Raw genomic sequence first — 20,764 nt, 5'->3', positions numbered from 1 at the left:
AAATGACAAATTTGAGATAACTATTTATACACTGATGCTGATCCAAATGTTTCATTAGCAGAAAGACTGGAAACAGGGGAAACAGCTAACCTGTCCAAAGGTAACAAAATCTGCCTACCAGCACCTTTAAAGCTCACTAATTAACACATTATATATTTCTTGATTAATCTGTACAAAAAATAAATTGTAAAAAAAGACAAGTTGTGGTTTTACAGAGGGTTATGTGCCAAACTATTCCTTGATCAGTCACATTTACTTCCGTTAGCAGATTTTGCTACCTTTGGACAAAACCAGACCTGTTTCTCCCTCTTTCCAGTCTTTGTGTTAAAGCTACTAGCTGTAGTCTTGTGTTGAACTGACACACATGGAGAGTGGAATTGATCCTCTCATGTAACTCTTGACAAGAAAGCAAATAAGTGTATTTTACAAAATGTCAAACATTTCCTTTAAGCACACTAGTTGTGGTTATATGCCGATTCATGCATAGATTTTAATTTCTCATGTATGTAGAAAAATGAATCACATTTAAGAATACAAAAGAGATATAAGATATCTATGAAGTGTGCAGAAATAACAGTTGTAGCAAGTTTAGGAATACAAAAGGGTTATAAGACATCTAGTATATTTAGCGTGTGTAAACACTGTTATTAGGAGCTCCTGTGTGGTGCTGAAACTATGAGGACAGTTGGCTAGGTAGGTTTATTTGAATTGGACATCTGATCGCACCGCGGCCATTCAATAACTAAGTGGCACGCACTGTTAATTCCAAGCGGTGTTTGTTTCAACTTTCAACTTTAATAGGATTATAATATACATTCTACAGAACTGCAGAACGAATGAGATACAAGCAGTGAGGGTTACTTATATACACTAAGGTAAGATTTCATGTCACATGTGATAGCCTTCTTTTAGTACCGTAGGGAGCTGCTTGGAAAGGTGCTAGTGTGTTCTGTGTCATTCACCTCATACTGCACAGCCCTGACCTCTGTCTGTCTCATAAACAGAGGCTTAGAACTTTGCGTGTGTGTGTGTGTGTGTGTGTGGAAGGTGGAGGTTGTAGGGTCAGAAAGAGTATGAGTGAAAGTGAAAGTGAGAGAGAGATGAGTGACAGTCCGGAACAAGATGTCCTGTGGCATTTTATCCCTCCAGTGGAGCCATCCGTGCACCTTGATGCACTATGATGTTAACTCTACTCACTGTTGCACCAAAATCCCAGAACACATCATGTCAGATATAAGATGTATTATTCTACTCCACAGAGCAGCCTTTCTCTGGTACCTACTGCTGGAAACAACAGTGTCAACAATGAGAAACTTTTCTTTTACTGGAGCCTGCACTTGTACGATTCTTTTGTCCTATCAGGCAGGGCAATATGAAAAGATGTCTCATGATAACAGTATACAGTACATATGGTGGAATCTTCTGCTGCATTTTCAAGCCTTTCAAAAATCATTCTAAGACATCTCATAGTGTTACGTCAGGTAGAAAAATTGTGTAAAATCAGACACTATATTAAACACAATCACAGAATATAGCCGCAAGCGGCAGTTCGTGGGTTCAAATCTATTTGCACTCAACGGAAGGAAGCAGCTCAATCGCCAAAATGAAAGCCACAAGCAGCAACGAGCAGGTTTCAGGCTTCACAAAGGTGAGCAAAGTCACTTCAGCTGGTTTATTTCTGTTTAATTAAGTAGTGAGACCAATCACACACTTGTTTCATCTTCTCAAAGCCTGCAGTATTTCAATAATTGCACACTCAAAGTTCCGCCATTCGTCTCCCCTTCATCAGATGTGAACGAAACTCGGTGTGTATGTTCAGGAGACAGTGCAGGATGTCTCTAGTGAGTTTAATTGGGATTGCTCAAAGGCATCTTGAGTTATGAGCAAATATGTGATAGGCCACACCCACTCGCACCAATCGATATGGCACCTCAGATTTTGGTTAATACTTGCCCTCAGAGCGTGCACACCAATTTTGATGAAATTTTATCACTGAGTCCTGTTTTTGTCAACTGATTATTATTTAAAACCAGACGAGTTTCACCCGTCTATGAATTGGACAAAGTAATTCATACTTTTATCTTTTCTAGGATTGATTATTGGTAGGTAATGCTGGTTCCAATGCTGTAAAAGTACCAAAAGCAGAAGGTATGTTATCCCAACAAAAACCTTTTAGGGAGGACATGAGACCATTGTTTTGTCTCCAGCATAATCTACATTTGTGATCATTTATGTTCTCACTTACTCTCTTACATCTCCCTCCTCACTTTTATCATTAGGTATAAATGATGTAAGCTCAGTCACATCATACATTTCCACTTACAAATCATCTTTACAAACTTGCATTTTTGTACAAGGTGTTTCTTTTTAAACATTCCTTTTGAACAATGGGAGTCATCTCTTCCTCCTCCAAGCCTGCCGCTCTCTCTCCCCTAACTTCCCCATCCCTCCATTGTCGTCAGATCATATTATGTGAACTCTCATTACAGGGGTGGTAATAGACTCTTCAGCACTAAGATCCTCTTTATTATCCGTCAACTGTGAACTACATCTCTAAGCTGATTAGCCAGAGCTGTCTTTTCAGCATTTCAATTAGGAGCATTTTGAAAAGTCAAGCAGATTGCATGCCTTATATTCATTACTGACATTCTTAGAGCGCTACACGATGTTCAAATACAGTAATCCAAGAAACACATTACGACAGCGAGGATGAAAGAGCTACAGAAGAATGACATCATAGCAGATTTTAAATATTGGACTCACAGGGAAATGGCAAAAGTAGCTATTAACAGCAATCCAATACAACAGAAAGACATACAGTTTTAGCATTAATAGCCCAAGTGGTAATCCATCGACTGTCACACAAACACACAAAGACACACACAGTTAATGGTGTGCTGTAAAGAACTACACAAGACAAATAAAAATATTTCAAGAAGCATCTTCATTGCCATTAAGTACTGTTCCTTTTTACGTTAAAGGACGACTGTGGTCTAAAGCCTAAAGATGCAGACAATTTAATACAAGATTATGTCTGTGTTAGCTTTAGCTGTGGTTGAATTTATCTTTATCTGCTTTTATGCCACTGTCTGCTCTCAGAGGACTGTGAAATAGCAAGAACTGATAAATTTGTCATTCTGAGTAGTGTGAAGAGAGGCTCTCTCGTCGCTGTACCCCCATAAGCGCCCACAGGGCAGGCAGCACCTATGCTTAATCTCGCTGTTCGTCTGTCTCCGTTCGTGTCATTTCAGACAAGCTTGTAGAGTGAATGTCCCACATAGGGGACCTGATGTCTGGGAAAGAATGAGAGAAGGTGAGAAGGGGAAGCGGAAGAGGAGGAAATTGAGGGAGAGGAAAGGGAGGATGAGGTTGTGACTCCTAGTGCTAATGGATTTGGGTCAGATGACGAGGATATGATCTGCTCAGTACCGTGTGTGCATGTGTGTGTGTGTGTGTGTGTGCTCACATGCACATGTGGAGTGCACGGTTTTGTGATGTCATTAGCAGTCGAGCCAAAATATGATGATCTCGGGGTATTATCGGTATCTGTTTAAGGTATCCGGCTTTATCAAATACCCACTTGACACAGGAGTCACCATCGTGTTTTATTCATTCTGTCTCTGTCTGACTCTCTCTCATTCACACACACACACGCTCACACTCTCACTAATTCATGCAGTCATTGTTAATCCAGCTGTGTGCTGGTACAGGGATGTGCTGTACATGGCTGACGACCATGTCGCTGAGGTGGTGATGTCATACCTGTCTTTATTTTAGTTTTACTGCTGTTATTGCTGTTGTTGCAAACCACTCAGGAACACAGGCTGTACATCTGAATCTATCAAGGAGAATAAACTTTACACTCTGCCCTTCACATTATAGTGCAGTGAGTTTCTCTCCATGGAGATCATCAATGCTGTAAATGCATGTGTCTCTGCACTAAGTGAAGTGTTGTTGTCATGTTCTGAGTCGTATTAATTTGACAAAGAGCTCAGCCTCACTTAGAGCATCAGTCTGAGAGAGCAGAAGAGGGGAAAGAAGGGAAACAGTCGTACACACTGCAGAAATCATGTACCATTTGCCACAGAACAACTGCAGCAGAGCAGCTGAGAGTCAAGTGCCATTTCCCTGGGCACCTTAGTGGTACTTGTAGAGGAAGATGAGAGCCTGCCACATTTTAAATGAGATTTTCCTACCAAACAGATACTTTTTTTACAGCTGTGTTTTCAGCCACAAGCATCTTTCTCTAACTCTATCTAAAGCTGTTCTAGCAATTTGGTATGTTTTCCATTTTTTATCCATTCAGATTCAGATCTCAAAATACTCGCACAATGTTTGCATCACAGGATAAAATAATGCAATGTGCTTTTTTAATCCTTGTGAAAATCTTCTCTGCAAGTAGGTCAGAGCACGTGGTCAATAACTGAACAGTACGTCCAGTGCAGGTATGTAATTTTGCTCAAAGACACTTCAGCAAAGCAAATCTGGCTGAGGAACAGTGTCACTGACTACTAAATCCCCCCTGCCAACAGTTTACTTGTTCTTAAGTATTTACTAAGTGGAGATTTATGAATCACTAAATAACAGATTGCACCACACAAATGAGTTTTTACATACAGATTAGTTGTTACAGATCTGAATTTACACCTACACCACCTAGCTAGCTAATATGTGACAATATTGTGTGTGACCCTTTTGAGAGAGGTTGTTAGATGTAAAATGAAACATGGCCACTATATCTGATGTAACAAAGATTTTAAATTACATTTCACAAAAATAACACAATATATCTCACATTATGAAGTATATTGAAAATGTTATGCTGATAACATCAGGCTAAATGACCAAATGAGGTCACTTAGGTGGTGTGAAGTATTTCCAGGTCAGTTTAATATGCCTTTTGGCCTCCTGAAACTATTATTTTAGGAAGTTATGTTACAGCTTAGGATGCTACACTGACTTCCTGTTTACATAGTTGACTGCTTTTTATTGGACAGCGCTACAGGTGTTTCCTGCAACAGATTTATACATTACTAGCTACAGTAAGACATTCCTTAGCTTTGAATGTTGCAATCCGACTAGTTTGAAACTAACTGGTAGATCCTAGGACATTAGGGAGGACTTTACACACAAATTTAGTGATGGATTTATGAATAGCTGATGCGACACAATCCTGAGGAGTAGTTTTGCTGGCATAACGCACATCCTAAATACTACATACATTCCTAATGGAATGGATTTTTAGGACTTTCACATTGGAAAGCAGAGGGTATGGTCTGTGATCACGGAAACCCAGATTAGGATTTGACAGGCTATGAAGAATGTTTGGTGTGGGTGTGTATATGGGTGGGACAGAGAGGGAGATAAAGTGGTGTTTGGAGACATCCCGAGATTTAAGACAAGACAGAAGAAAAGCAAACATTTCAATGAAGCATGAAGTAGTCATGAAGAATGAGGATGCAAAGAGAGAGGAAGAAAATTAAGGCCAGGAGGATGAGGGAACAGTCAGATTGGGATTGAGAAGTGTCAAACGGAGGAACATGGTGGAGATCGAGAGTCTGAATGGGAGAGGAGGAGAGGGAACAAGACCGGAAACGCAGTAGGAAGGGAGCACAGAAAAATACAGAGAGAAACACACTGAGGAAATGCAATAGGAAATAAACTAGAGTGACAGATAGAGGGAGCGATACTGAGCGCTCAAACGTAGTAGAGGAGACAGCAGATGGTGGGGATTATTCTGGACTAAAATACTCTGGGATCTACAGAGGGAAGGCCGCAGACATAAACCGTTACAGACTCCATCTGCCAGAAATAGACCAAAAAGAGCTGTATGTCCACCATCGCCATAACGATAAAACGCTGCCTAGATGAACTCCAAATGGCTCCATTTTTTTTATGATGATTGTGTTTTTTATTAAAATTAGTTGGGAGAGTCATCCTGTCGAGTCATTAGATTGACATACTGTACATACATAGCTACATAAACAACATGGGACCTTTTCAAATAATCATATCAACTAAAAATGTAGGTAAGCAAACATTAATTTCTTATAGATGGTATTCGACATAATATGGGGCATGAACACATACTATTTTTTTTGCAGTAGGTGCATGTGTGCTATGAGTATTTCAGTATGTGTTTGTGTGTGATTATGACTGATACCATAAGACACCCCTAATCCACATTTTATGTTCACTGTGATTAGGATAACAGGCTGCTGCACTAAATGTGTGTGTGTGTGTGTGTGTGTGTGAGTGAGTGTTCAGGGAAATCAACAACAAACCCGGTCTACAAATCTCCCCAATAAAGCCTCAATATCCATCCACACACACAAACCTGAGCACACACAACTGCAGATACAGTCTAATGCCAGCTAATCATCCTGTCTCCCCCTGCATGCAGAGAAAAAGAGAGTAGAGAAAGAAGTGATCTTGAGGTTTGTTTGTTTTTTTTACCTTTCCCTGTGTGTAGATCAAACCTTGAACCTGCAAAAAGAAAAGAAAAAACATAATTACTGTTGTGTTCTTACTGAGCACAAGCAAAGCTGAACAGATCATACAGTGAGCTACCACACTGATGAAGCAATTTAAACAAGAACCAACAGCATTAGCTCCTCTCTGTAGGCAGACAGAACCCACACCATGCTCCGTTCCTGTCAGCAGCCTTTCTCAATACTCCTCTGTAATTGCCTATTGAGCCGTGTCACTCAAGCCTTGTACTTTATGTTCCTGCAACAGCAAGTAATTGTTAGTACGTTCTAGTCTCAGCGTTAGTGTTAGAATGCCAAATTTATTGACTTTTTCTGTGTGTTTAAAGAGAAAGAGAGTGTGTGTTTGTGTGTGCATGTGTGTTATTGACTAATTATGTGCCCTGTCAGGGGACAGTTAATTAAATCCTTCCCTGGCACTGAGCATAAAGTAATTATTGTGCATGGATGCATATCCACCGAAAAAAGTCAACATCCACGTGTGCTTAATACATATCACGTGTACATGCACATCTTTAATACACACACAAAACCCATTTTTCTTCACATGCCTGCACCCATTCTTACACCCACCAGTACTCAGATTGCAAACCAGTGCCAAACTTTTGCATCATCACCTTGTATTGTGAGTGTTTACGATTAAAATGATGGGACATATTTCTGTCATCATCAGCTGATTCACAGTAACATGTGCACCCAAACAAACTTTTTATTCTCTCTCTCTCTCTGCCAGGCAAATTAAAATCAGATGGCAGCTGGGTGTACCACCATTGACTTGCATCTGACAAGCCGCCAATATCATCTTTACTGCTGTCATCATTACAATTGGCAGCAATCAAGCTATTTGACTTCTCACAGTTGAATGCACCAGTATGGCAGCACAATGCCTCTTACATTTGACTGATACAGTATTAAAGAATACAGTGTGTTAGAGAGGTTACTGAAAGGGCAAATTAGATACATTGTTAGAGTGCAATGTATGATTCATTGTTTCAGCTCTGCACTAAGAGGTTTGCTAATGCTCACTAGCCACAGAGGACATAACAGAGAATACTTTGAAGATACGTTTGCATCTTCATTTTGATACGTAATAAATAATGGATTAACTGGGAATTTGAATGAATGTTTTATACGCCTCCCAGTGCCAAACTGTGCCCACCAACACTGCCAGGAGTAATTTCCCAAAACAACATTTTCTCCCTAATTCCCTGAACCACTCTGCCCTCAATTACTGGTCTCCAGTCTGAAGCCGGTGAACAAACCAGCTCATATCTGCTGGATGAAAGACTTGTCGTCTAGTTGGTTTGTACATCTGCTAACAGATGTCCGCTACATCTGCTGTCTGATAACAGGATCTGCTCAGTGGGATGGTCCAGCACTGGCTGCAGATTGATCAGTGACATTTTGCTAAGCTACAGTGTGTGTTTGAGAATTGTTGCCTTCACTGAAGACGCTTTGAATGTTATCATCAATGACAAAAGGCTTTTTTGCCTGCATGGAACCACATAACATGACTTTTGGCGGGAAAAAGACTTGTAAATGTGTATTTCTGTCTCTTATTTCCTTAAATTACAAACCTTTCTCACGACTCTGGACTTGAATTCATCAGATTTGCTGATAGCTGAGAAGAGCTGTTAGAGAAAGACTAGTTTTTATTTTTTATTCTTATTCTTTTTTTTTAATTTTAAAGAATTAGTCACCTTTCTTTCTATGCAAAACACTACTTTATTGTCTGGCAAGTGGTAGTTCCATTCACAGTTCTGTGAAAAGAGGAGACACTGGCAGATAAGATGTGTGTCCTCAGCTGACAACCTTTGATTCTCTCAGGCTGAACAGAGACTGACCACCCAGGCTACAGGAGCCCTAGAAACAACAGGAGCTGCTGTGGCATACAAATAAGCTTCACAATCTGTTATTGACACACACACACATTACAGTAACACACTTGCATATCTATGCTATTCATAGGCAAGTTCATGTCTGGGTTTATGCATCCACAAAAATGGGTACAAAGTACATTCATATCACCAAATCTCATTTAAGCACCCCTGTGTATTTGCTTTTATGGTACCTATTTGGCACGAGTAATCCCTCAGTGGTACCAATGCAAATAACATTTAGCTGCACTTGCTCAATTGAAAATCCTATTACACCCCCTTCATGTGTGACAAGATCAAATTCAACAGCGGCAGGCCAAACTCACAACAAAAATGCCTTCTGCTTGTAAACGCACATTTACAAATTCGATTCCACGTCAACTAAAGGGTCTCTTCGATGCACTCGGTGGTAAAACCAAGCACACAGTAATAATCTTCCATATTTTCTGCATGAGCTGGCGATGCGGGCAGAGGTGTGAGGCTGATGCTTCGCCTGGCTGATCCTTTTCAGCTGCTGACGTTCACAGGCCCATCAGCAGCAGGCCTTCACACTACCTGCCACATACGGCTAAAGTGTTCTGCACTTGGAGACGGAGAGGAGCAATCATTTCTTCAGTTGTTAAGCAGCAGTGCCTGACCGCTCTCATTCAGATGGGTCTGCCAGCTGGAGCAAAGGCTCCTGGGTAAGAAGGAGGGGGTGCCGAAATATGGCAGAGAAGAACAAGCGTTGCACATGCTGTTTTTTTTTAACAGTTAATATTTCTGACACAAAGAAAATGTCCCTGCCTCTGAAAAGAAATGATGCAGAGGAAAATGTACAACAGCCTGGATGGATCTGAATCAAAGTGAATACTGTAATGAAATCAAAGTGAATACTGTAATGATGGTTCAATAGGCCTTTCCTACTAGAAATATAAAATGTGATCAGTGAATATCGATGCAAGAATATCCAAGTTCCTTTTTAATGAATGAAAAGTGATATTTTATAGATTGACTGGCAGCCAGGAACAAAGGAGCTACTAAACATTTGATATGTGAGCAACAGGCTATGTACAGTATTTCTCTCACTGAATGCCATTAAGCACTTTCTTTCTGTCTCTCTAAAACGGTGTGATTAGACACTGCATGAGTCTACCCCAAGCAGGTTGAATTTAATCTCAACCTCTGAGGCACTTTACAAAGAATTTCGAACCATTACCCAAGCTCAACAATTGGCAGTGGCTGCCAAGCACCTTCGAGGGAATGTCAGTTTCCATGGAGACCAAGCCACCCCAGCTGTAGCTCCCCACTCTCACTGCAAGTAAAAAATGGTAAAAACCCATTGACAGGCACATATCACATACCTCTCTGTAATTCTCTCAAGCACTGTCTCTGCCTATCTCGCACTGTCTGACATCACTGTTGGTGTTAATCTATGCGTCTTTGTTCTCGGTTCAAACATCTGCCTCTGTGTTTACCAATGTTAGTAATTGCTCATTTGCAGTAGCTTGGCAGTTTCCCTTGGACTCTGAGAAGCATTTGTGGGAATAAAAGGAAAGACGTACAAATTTTAAAGGAAGCTGGAAAGTAAAAAAACTAAGTTAGGTGGGTAAAAGCTGAAAGCAGATGGAACCTAATTCAAGTATTAACAAAAAGGCAGCTTTGGCAGACTGTTTAAAGCTACAGTCTAAACTACAGTCAATATTAATCTTAACTCACTTAATTAATCTTAACAATGGATCTAGTGTTTACATGTATCTGCAAGAGGTCACCTATAGTGACAAACCCAGTCCACCTACACCCAGTCCACCAATTACCGCCAATGGGGCTGATAGCTCGGAAAACACTCCTATGTGTCATTCTGGAGTGCGTGATCAAACAATGTATTTGGTTTAATTTGGAGAACTTGTTGGGACAAAAAAGAGACTAATAATGCTATTTTTGCTCTGTATATTCTGTGTAAGTAAGCAACTGTTTGCTAACAAGTTTGCCACATCAGCTTAAAAGGTGATAATATGCCAATGTTGTATTTGCATTGTGTTTCTGCTCCCCCCAAGTGGCCAGAAAATCAGTTAATGCAGGTTACCTTAGAATGAGCCCTTTATATCTACATAGGGAAGGGGTCCGCTTCCACTAAGCCTGCAATGTTTCTTCTGTAGCCCAGAACAAACAAATCACAATTTTTGTGGCCACCATAGGTTCTCCTACACGCTTGGAAGGGGAGGGTGAGGGGAGGTGTATTCAGTTTGTTCACATCTGCAACCTCGCTAAATCCTCCACACTGCACCTTTAAGTGTGGCTGACACTGTAACAAATGGATGCACCCATTTAAACAAATCACTCTAGGAATCCAGGAACCTATCTGCTGCCTTAAATGTTCCTGTTCAATAAACAATAGAAAATGCATAAATAACCACATATAGGAATGTCTTCTCATACGCTTTATATGTGACCAAGGTTGAGAAACTCCAGCTTAGCAAATAAGAGGGATGACATTTGGGTTTGTTGGAGGTTGAGAACATGTTTGACATTAATGTATGTATACACTATGTTGTGCCTGATCTTACCATTGTCCTTAAAACATATCATTCTGTTGATAATTTTTCCTCTTTATATTAATGATTCCTTGCAGCTCAACTGTTACTCTCCCTCTGTAGCGTAATGATGTGGATTCACCCAGCTCTTTATTCTTCTTCTAAGAGCACACTGACGCCAATAAAACAAATCACTCTGGGGCACCTTTAGTTTTGCCTGCATTCCTAAGAACACTGTTTGAGCAGTGAAAACAAGAGTTTGAAGATGGTATTCCCAAACATATAAGTGCTGTTAAGGGTGAAATATCTGTAAAGGTACAGTAGATATAATCTCCTGGTAACCTAAAGCATATCCGATTATCATTGAAATTACTTTACACTCTTTTTACTTTTTTGCCTCACAGCTTTTCTCTTTCTATCTAGCGAAGAGAACAACTAAATAGGGAAACTCAATGGACACAGAAGAAAATGCAGCTTCAAGGAAAACAGCAATGTGCCTCCCAGAGGCAAAACCACACTCAGTGTGTTAAGCCAAAAGACGATCAGCAGGTAGAGTAGCTATGTTGGAGATAACATGCCCAAAGAAAGTCCCACAGGAGGTAGAGCATTTCTTAAAACCATACAAACAGCTTTAAAAACACATCCTTGGCATATGTTCACACATGATTTCATGACCCACAGTGTTCACACCTGATTCTCTCCCCCTCCTGAGTCTTAATCAAGTTGTTTGTTTCAGAAAGGCTTCATTAGTTTAGTTTCTTTGATTGTGTAGGTGTGAATGCCTCTGAGTGAGTGTGTGTGCCCACTCATGTGTATGTGCGTTTAGCATGAAAAAACACACACACTGTCCTTGAGAATATGGAAAACAAATTTAAACACAGGTAACAAAAACCCCTCATGATTTCATCACATTGATAATTTTTCATCGTCTGCTCTCTGTTGTTGGGAATACAGGTCATTACAATGCAGGCTACAGAGGAGAGGGTGTTAAAAGATGTTTCCCTTTATGGAGAATGATTTGTTTGTTTTACGTTACAGCTCACTAGCCTCCTGGGCCCTAACCTACATTACAGCACAAAGACTATTAATCATTGATGATCAGACCTTTTAATATTGCTCATATAAAATGTATTTGCACGTGAACAAAACAAATGAAGAGTTCTGTTCCAAAACACTGAATATCCATTTCAGGGGGGGATATTATTACCTGGAGATTATTGAAAATGTGGTCTGTCCAAGTCCATTTTTGTCAATTAGATATACTCACTGCACTGTAATATGTTTAAATGCGGTGTGATTTGCTCATTTTAAATGTGGTGGGAAAAGAATTCTGGAAATATTCTTTGTAGCAATACCAACATTAAATTCAGAAAATAAATAATCACATTTTAATCTCCACACTGCAAGAGCGAGTTAATCTAAATGTTATCAAATGTTTTACATTGGCAATATTTCTGAAGCAGCCATCAAAGAAACATTTAAGATATGAGAGATGGTGTGTTCAAATGTCTCATTTAAAAAAATAATGAGCCACCTCAGAACTCAAAGCCCTAACAAATCTCACATCTGAGGCAAACGCAGAATAATCATATAATCCAGACATTCATTATCACAGAAGAGAAAAATGTCCCTAGAGGTCAATTAACCCAGTGTGTGAACTGAGAACTCTTGGCACAGACGTCCAATAAGCCAGGATAATAAAGACACATGCACACACTCACACACACATGCACATGCGATCGCACTGTTAAGCAAAGATAATGCACACATGCACACCAACAGGCCAAGATAATAAAGACATGATACAGAAACACTTGCCAACATTGCTCAACTCACACTGACAAACACACACACATTGTCTGTCTCTCTCTTTTTACCGATAAACACGCATGCACTCGCACATACATATTACCAAGCAGACTGCTGGCCTTTAATCATGTCATGTTTTAATTGGAATAAGTGTGAAGGAAATAAGAGCCGTTAGAGTGGCTCAGTCTGGCACAGATACGTTCAAGCATGAGACTGCTGGAGCCAACTTAGTGGATTCACATATGCTTTTATCATAAGGTCATTTTACAGTCAATATGGAAGTGGAGGAAGCCAGATTATTTGTATGCTCTCCCTCAATCAGATCCAACACCTTATTTTGTTTTCTGACATGTGATGGAAGCCTCGTTCTACAAATTGTACAAACTGTAATCAAGCAAAATCTGTGCTGGATTAGTGCTCACTCTGAAATGTATTTTTCTATTTCTGTGCCTTTTGCGAGTTGTGCTACACCATGTAAGGTATGAAATAAGCAGACCCAAACAAACAAAAAATATTTATAATTTATATAAGTTATAATTCACCTCCACCTGAGTTCAAACCGCAGACAGTAACTGGTGATATAACTTCATAATACATGAGGCTTTACCCCCCAGCACAGCCATTTTCTGGGTAACTGCGTCTGCCTACAATACACTTATTCACTCAGGCTTCATAGGTGTTATTCAACCACACATTTATACATAATAAGTGTACGAGCTGCGTGCAATCGCTCACAGATGCAAGTAAAAGCACCTCAATATTGCTTACGCAAGTACTTTAGAGCCCGATTCACACTTACCCCTCCATCACACTCACACACGCACACGTACAGCACCTGCCCTGACACACAAACCAAAACCCAGCACATACAGCATTACAACACCTCAGGTTTGCACGAGCACAGGGGGTCATGCTGTTTGGACCCTTGGCTATTCAGGTCTTTAAATTGGTCCCAGTGAGATGTGAAAGCTCAGACCACAGGGCTAACATATAACTCCACGCCTGTGTATCAAAGAATTAGTCTCTGTCAGTCTGATCAATACCCCCAACAGCAACAAGAGAACTAGCTCCAATGTAGGGAGTCTGTTGTAGAGTATTAGAAGGCCGGTGATGGTAACAGCAAAAGCCATCTGCTAGGTGGTTCTACAGAGAGTACAGGTTTGATTGTAAGGAAAGTCCTCCTCCAATTGGCTATTTAATCATCTTGGGATTGGAGAACAAAAATCAACTGAAGTGGTTTATTAATCAGTGGCATGGTCAGCACTTGATAGGATGGACACATGCCCTTCTACAGACTCCTCATAATATGATTACAAATGATTGGCAGCAACCATTAAGCCTCTCTGTACCTTTGTAGTTTTCGCCAAAAACAGGAAAACTGTACTGGCAAAGTGGAGGACTGGTCACAAGAAAACACACTTACAAGGTATTTAGCAATACTCATGCATTTACATTTATCAAGCACTTTATTAGGAACACCTGTGCAATCTAATGCAATCCAGTAAACAAAATAGTAGTAGTGGAATCCTTTCTAACAATGTCGACAAAGACTGAAAATGTATAAGCTTTGTAAAAGTATTATTTATGGCAGAGCTGTTGTATTGGATTGCACTAGATTACACAGGTGTTCATAATAAAGTGCTCAGTGAGTGTATATGCTATTAAATGCAGAGCTACTGTATTTATTACATTTGTAGGGTGTTTCTGTAATTTTTTTCCATCCTCTATGAAACTTTGTCATTACAATATTGATGTATTTTGCACATCATAACATAATCTTTTTGTACATATAAGTCAGGACTATATCATCTGAAGTATTTCAATCTCACGTGTAACAAACCCTCCATCAGTCATTTAAATTAAAGTTTCTGAATAGAGTCTTCCCTGTTTCATTCCTTTCCCGGCTGTTGAGATGCCAGTACAGATGGACTGAATCACGATGAGGCCAACAGCAGTGTCTGTAGAGCTAAACTCCTGGTGAATTGTGCCAGCGCAGAACCGCACCACGTTGGGGCCTGGCCGCTGTGGTGCTCGAGCCCTGGCAGAGAGAACAGGGGCCCCCTTGTTTGGCAGAGGCATGTCGACAGGAAACATAATGCATTCACATGATAATGAGCCAGTGAATCCATGTCCCTTGCACCACCCTGCTTTCTCTCCCTTACATACAGGACACGTCTATACACAGATAGGGGGCAGAGACACACACAAATCTACTGTACGCTGACACAAACATACGCAGTCACGCAAACATGCATGCACAATCACAAATCCCTTAGTGTCTAGTGCAGAACGGCCTGATTGCCAGTCTCATCACCAAGGAGACCAGCACTAAGCGGGCGCCTGGCAGAGACAGACTGGCATTTAGCATTTAGGACCCCACAAAGCTTTCAGGCAGACTATGCAGGCCTTTTTCAATGAAGAGAGAGGGAGTGAGAGAGATTAGTCGTATGCAGAGAAATAGAGGGAAGAGAGGGAATGAAATACTGCTTGACAATTACATTAAAGAGCAGAATGATTTGGAGAGGAAGAGTGGTAGAGGGAGCAGAGAGCAGGTTAGCAATAGATAGGCGAGGTACAAACACAACCAGATAAAGAAAGACAGAAAATGCATGAAAATAAATGCATCATTGTGGTTAAGAGGCAAAAAGGCAGGCAGGAGGAGAGAAAAATTAGATTTTTTTATCCTGTTTTATACTGACAAGTGCTTTACAGCACTGACTAAATAACCGCTGAGGGTGATGTGTCTAACATAAAACACCATCTGAGCGTTAAGAGGCACATGTGTGATTTCAGCTGACGTCACAAACGAGGGAAGCTATTAATACTCATGCCCACCTGAGTCTCCACCAGGCTATGGGAGAAAAAATGTAGTGCAAATGAACTGTAAAAATAAAGTTGTTGTTTTTTTTTTTTACTGTCGTTTTTCATTTTCATTCACATCTCCCTGGGTCAGGAAAAGAAGGGAAGAGAGAGAAATTAAATGAAAATATGGTAAATCAAGCATTGGGGCTGTCGAGAGTCCTCTGCCTTCTAAACAGAAAGCGGAGGAAGATCGAGGGATGGCACGGAGCAAACAAGTGTTAAATGGTTTAAGAGAGGGGAATTTAGGCTGCAAGCTCCAGATGTTTTTTTTGAGTTGAAAGGAGGAGGAGTGGAAGGATAATAAAAAAAAAAGCGGCAGGAGGCAATTAATTAAACAGATAACTGAAGGTGTATGAGGTTGTCATATCAGCATCCTTTTAAGCTTCCTTAGACCTGTGGTTGCTCTTTTTTTTCTTCCTCTCTGCAACCCCCCTTTTAGGTTTGTCACTTCTCTTTTGTACCTCATCCAGTTCGGTCCCAGCACTTTCTCTCTGGTCTCCGCCCACACACATTGCATCTTTCCCACTGTTCTCAGGCACAGCTTCAGCCTCTGACCGACTGCTCAACCAGGTGAGAAATGTGCTTCATTTGCTTTTCAATTTCACCTCTCCATCTACAGTCAACTGGTCTCCAGTTATTCTCCCACTCATGTCCTTTAAAAGTTAAGCTCTCAACCCACTACCCCCCCACCCCAACCCTCTCAGTGTCTGTGATGCTTTGAAAATTCACTGTGAAACACTGTATCAAACACACCTCATCTCATCTGTGCAGCCGATTCTCTCTATTAATCTTTCATCCTAATTTAAACAAGGATTAATTGAAATTGGAGTCATTTTTTCTCTCCCCACTGTGCATGGCGGCGGTGTAATTCGTTACAGAGTAGCTGTCTCAGCTCTGCAACCTGTATTCATGAGTTTTTATCTAAGCAGTGTTTTATTATAACAATGGTGAATAGCATCTCATGTGGCTGCACAGGCTGATGGCAGTCTCTATGGGCCTGATTCTAGCCTATCTTCATTTTAACAAAGGGCAATTTTTTTTCCCATTGTGCTCTAATACACAACACACATCTCCACATCTCTCATCATCCAGTGGTACAGTAATAAAGACAAGCTACATCTCTCTCTAGTTCTCTCTCCATCTCTCCAAGCATTACACAGCTCTATTCTGCTTGATTACAATGCACAAAAGAGGAAGAGCCACACATTCAGCTCTGGCCATCGAAGACCCAAATTCCAATGGGGAAATCATCCTCTAAATGCGGAGAAATCGTTTTGGAACAGGACAATGCCCCATGTTAATAAAGCACCCTCCTGCTGAGTACAATGGAGTCATTGATCATCTCGTGTCATCATTAAAACCCTGCGTTTCATCTCACAGCTTTAATAAAGGAAAAATGTCAACCGTTTACAGGCTGGAGAAGATGGATCACTTGATATTCTGCCATTGATTATGAGATATGTTTATGAAGAGTGGGACCGCGACTCACAGGTCCTTGCGAGGATACTCTCTGTCCCTCTCTCTCTCCCCTTTTCTCCACCCTGCGGCTTCTATGTATATCAATATTACATAGTGCAATTCCCAATCATCTCTACACCCCGTCTGCTGACACCACATCACAATGGAGCAATGACAGTGAATTGTAATTGCACATCATTGTTGCTTTGCCATAATTACAGTTGTGATAGTGCACAGGGAGAAAACGACTTAATAGTCTCTGGGTAATTACCCCAATTGACTAGATGGTAGCTAATTGGATTGTTTGACATTGTGTGGATGTGCACATCTTTGCATGTCTTGCCTGTGTCAATGTGTGTACACATGTGTGTATGTATATAGGAGCAATTGATAACAAAAAACAACAAGAGACTCTATTTGTAGGAACAGCAGGCCAAAAGCATCAACCTTTCCAACCTTTATCTGCAAATATCCACTGACATAGCACATACACTTAATTTTACTTTAGGAATCTATTTAAAATCCTACTTACTGATGTTCATTTTGTCCTTCATGTCTTAATGTCGTCAAACAACTGAAAATTGTCTCTTTTATTCTGAATTCCTTGACAGAAATGTAGCTGGTCGATTACTATTCTTTCAAGAGTTGACAATTCTAATCATTTTAACTAAGCCTTGAAATATTTCATCTCAATAGACTACACTCTCAAGGAAGAGTTCTTCTGACAAGTAAACTTGAGCGTGCTGCAAGGTTCATTACTAGGCCCACTGCTATTTATGACTTACATGTGCTGAAATGCTTTCCTGGACACCAAGAAGAAAAGCCCAGGGCCTCCTGCTAAATAAATATTAAATTACTAAATTTAGCTAATGTTGTTTCATCAACAGGCATGTACTTCCATGTCATGATATCCAGGCTACCAATTACCAGTATTAAAAATTCAAAAATGCTGCAAAATGCTGCTTGAAGAATATTACAGCAAATCAGAAGATTTGATCACACTGCATACTTTCTAGCACACAGTTTGAGCCAGATCTGATTTCAAATAGCTTCTACTAGCATATCAATAGTAAACAAGCTCACACAATCATATTTATCTGATCTCAGCATCCTGTATGTACCCTGTCACGCCTTCCGATCACAGGGTGCTGGTTGGCAGACTGTCACCAACAATCAAGAGGAAATTAGCGAGCAACAGAGCATTTCCTACCAAGCTACATATCTTTAGAACCACTATCCCCTCAGGAAGATAAACCTGAAGGAATCTTCAAATGCTATCCACTGTTTATCTTGGGGAATACACAGATTTAAAGAGCATTACAGCTCCCCACTACTCAGTCCAGAGCTGCCTTTTTTGTTCCTGTATCATCACACTCACTTCCTGTCTAGTAGGAGTTGTCTGCTTAAGGTGTGTGTTGTCTTGTCCAGACACTATTATATACCATGGTTTTACCAAGCAGGAAAGCAAAGTCCTTTGTGGTGATATATGTGAAGGGCTGTGTAAACAAACTTGACCTTCACCCAACTATCACTCACCACAGCTGGACCTTTCTCTGCTCTGAAGTGAACCTGTTATGGGCAACACTGCAAAGACCTGTAGCGAAACATTGCATCATCTCCTCTTTGATACCCATTTCCAGTTGGGTTTTGATTTTGGAAATTTCTGGACAAAGTTTTGGTAAGCACTTACAACATGTAAAAAATAGAAAAGCAAAGAGAAATGTAAAATAAACTGATATAAAGGGTAGTTTCACATTTTGTGAATTACAATAAAACAATGCTTGCCTTTGTAATTCTACAATAGTCTCTAGACCTTAGTGTGTTCGCATGCATGGCCTTGCTTGTGTGTCACTGAACTGATCAAATAAAGCCAAAGCTATCTATAATCTATAAACCAGGGTCACAGACCAAATGACAGACATAATCTGTAGCAAAGCCTGTCTTAGCAGATGATTTGGGCCTTGGCTCAATAGTTTACACATTGTTCCATATTCACAAATCACCTCTTAGCAGGCAAGCTGGGTACAGATCAGCAGCCACGGCTCATCCGAGGAGGCAAGTAAGCATGTTACAGCCTCTTCGGTCATAAAAAAGCAACAAGGAAGGTTTTTATATTGTTGATAATGAAATTACAAAGGTGTGGAAAAAAGCCAAAAGTACCGAGTAACCTAGAGTCTGTTCTGCAGAAATAACCCAACAACACCGATCAGCTCACTTGACTGTCGCTTACACAGTATGTGAGGTCAGAAGGTTTCCCATGTTGTCTATTCGCCTTCTGAGAGATGTTCCATCATGCTATGCTGAGTTGAATCATTCAAATATCTGTTTTATAACACAATAACTTACTGCATTTTAATTTTATCTCATCTGAAAAGGTAAAACTGTATATGATCTATACACTCTTTTTACACTATACAATAGAATATCACACCACATCATGTGCGTAATTGCCACAGGGGACCAGGGGACACCCCCCCCCCCCCCCCCAATGTACGAAAGAGGGAAATTGGTCGAAGCTCATGAAACTGCATTGTCAGTTACTTTTCTGTGTTAAATTACACTCAGTCGGGTGGAGGCAGCATTGATTGCACTAGTACCTAATGACGTCCCACAAAAGAAACAAAAGACAGAGACAGAGGAAAAGAGGCAGACAGAAAGCAGACTGATGAGATGCGGGTTCCAGGTTGGCACCAAGACACTGTATTACTCAAACAACACTCGCACACCAAATATTGTTGGCAGCACGTCGCGGGTTGTGTTGAAGTTCATTATTTCAGAGTTTGTCAGGGGCGAGACAAAAAAGTTTGTAGAACTTGACTAGCAGCCAACCTCCATATCACTAGCTGTTGTCCTGAGGTCTCTGTCTCTTAACCCACTAATATTGTTTCTCCTGTCAGTGTTGCAGTGTTTACATGTATGTATGCTATGTATGTGTGTAGGTAAGTTTGTAAGTTAAAGAGCCAAACTGTTTATATCCCTAACAGGCAGGCATGATAATGTTAGTTTTATGTGTATGGTTCTTGTTTGTCAGTACATAAATGATTTGATCCTCTATCACTGCTGGCCTTGCAGTCAGAGCAACTCAGCAACTATGAGTGAGTCGTGAGGGAAAAGGACTGGGCCAGATATATGGCATTTCTTTACGAAACAGCCTAAAAGTCAAGTGAGTTCCACAGACTGTCAGCATTGTTTAGGATGATTTTATTATCACATAGCACTGGCAAAGAGGGAGAGAATGTCTTTGCAGTAAAAGGCAATTCTGCACTTAATATTCACTACATGCTAGTGGTTACACTGATTCTTTTCATTCTCTGTGTTTGCCTTACTCATCCTAATTACAAAACTGAAACAGATGATGAATAAGTGTCCAATATAACATGTGCATACTTGTGATTTATTGAGCAATCATTAGAAGCACAAGTGAGGGAAAACAGATGTTAAATCTCATAAATCTTTCATTTAGTGTGCCTGTGCCTATGTGTGCATCTTAAGTTACACATTGCCTGTGGTAAAGATAATTGTGTTCATTTTAATCATGTGAGTCACATATCCATATCCAATGTGCACACATGTCTCTGTCTTAGGATGAACAGAATTGTACGGGAAAGTCTGCTTTCTTTATCTCACTATTATGCATCTGTTGCTGTAATTCATTTAGGAGAACCAGCATGTAGTCAGCATGGAGGAAAGGGATGACAGGGACAGTGTAGTAGAGACAGAGGTGAGTTACCAAGTTATTTTTCTTGACCCCACCTGT

General features: G+C 40.4%; 1 protein-coding gene across 1 annotated transcript in view; it reads right to left on the bottom strand.

The window, feature by feature from the left end:
• The window catches only part of igsf11 (immunoglobulin superfamily member 11), a 108,673-nt gene that overhangs the window by 74,314 nt on the left and 13,595 nt on the right, over window positions 1–20,764 (bottom strand). Inside the window, exon 2 of the mRNA XM_044354993.1 lies at window positions 6,457–6,486. Coding sequence (XP_044210928.1) covers window positions 6,457–6,486 — 30 coding nt within the window. The remainder of the gene's footprint in view (window positions 1–6,456; window positions 6,487–20,764) is intronic.

This window comes from Thunnus albacares, chromosome 6 (genome assembly GCF_914725855.1).
Source record: "Thunnus albacares chromosome 6, fThuAlb1.1, whole genome shotgun sequence".
In the NCBI taxonomy this organism is placed as follows: Eukaryota; Metazoa; Chordata; class Actinopteri; order Scombriformes; family Scombridae; genus Thunnus; species Thunnus albacares.
This window is presented reverse-complemented; position numbering and strand designations above follow the sequence as displayed.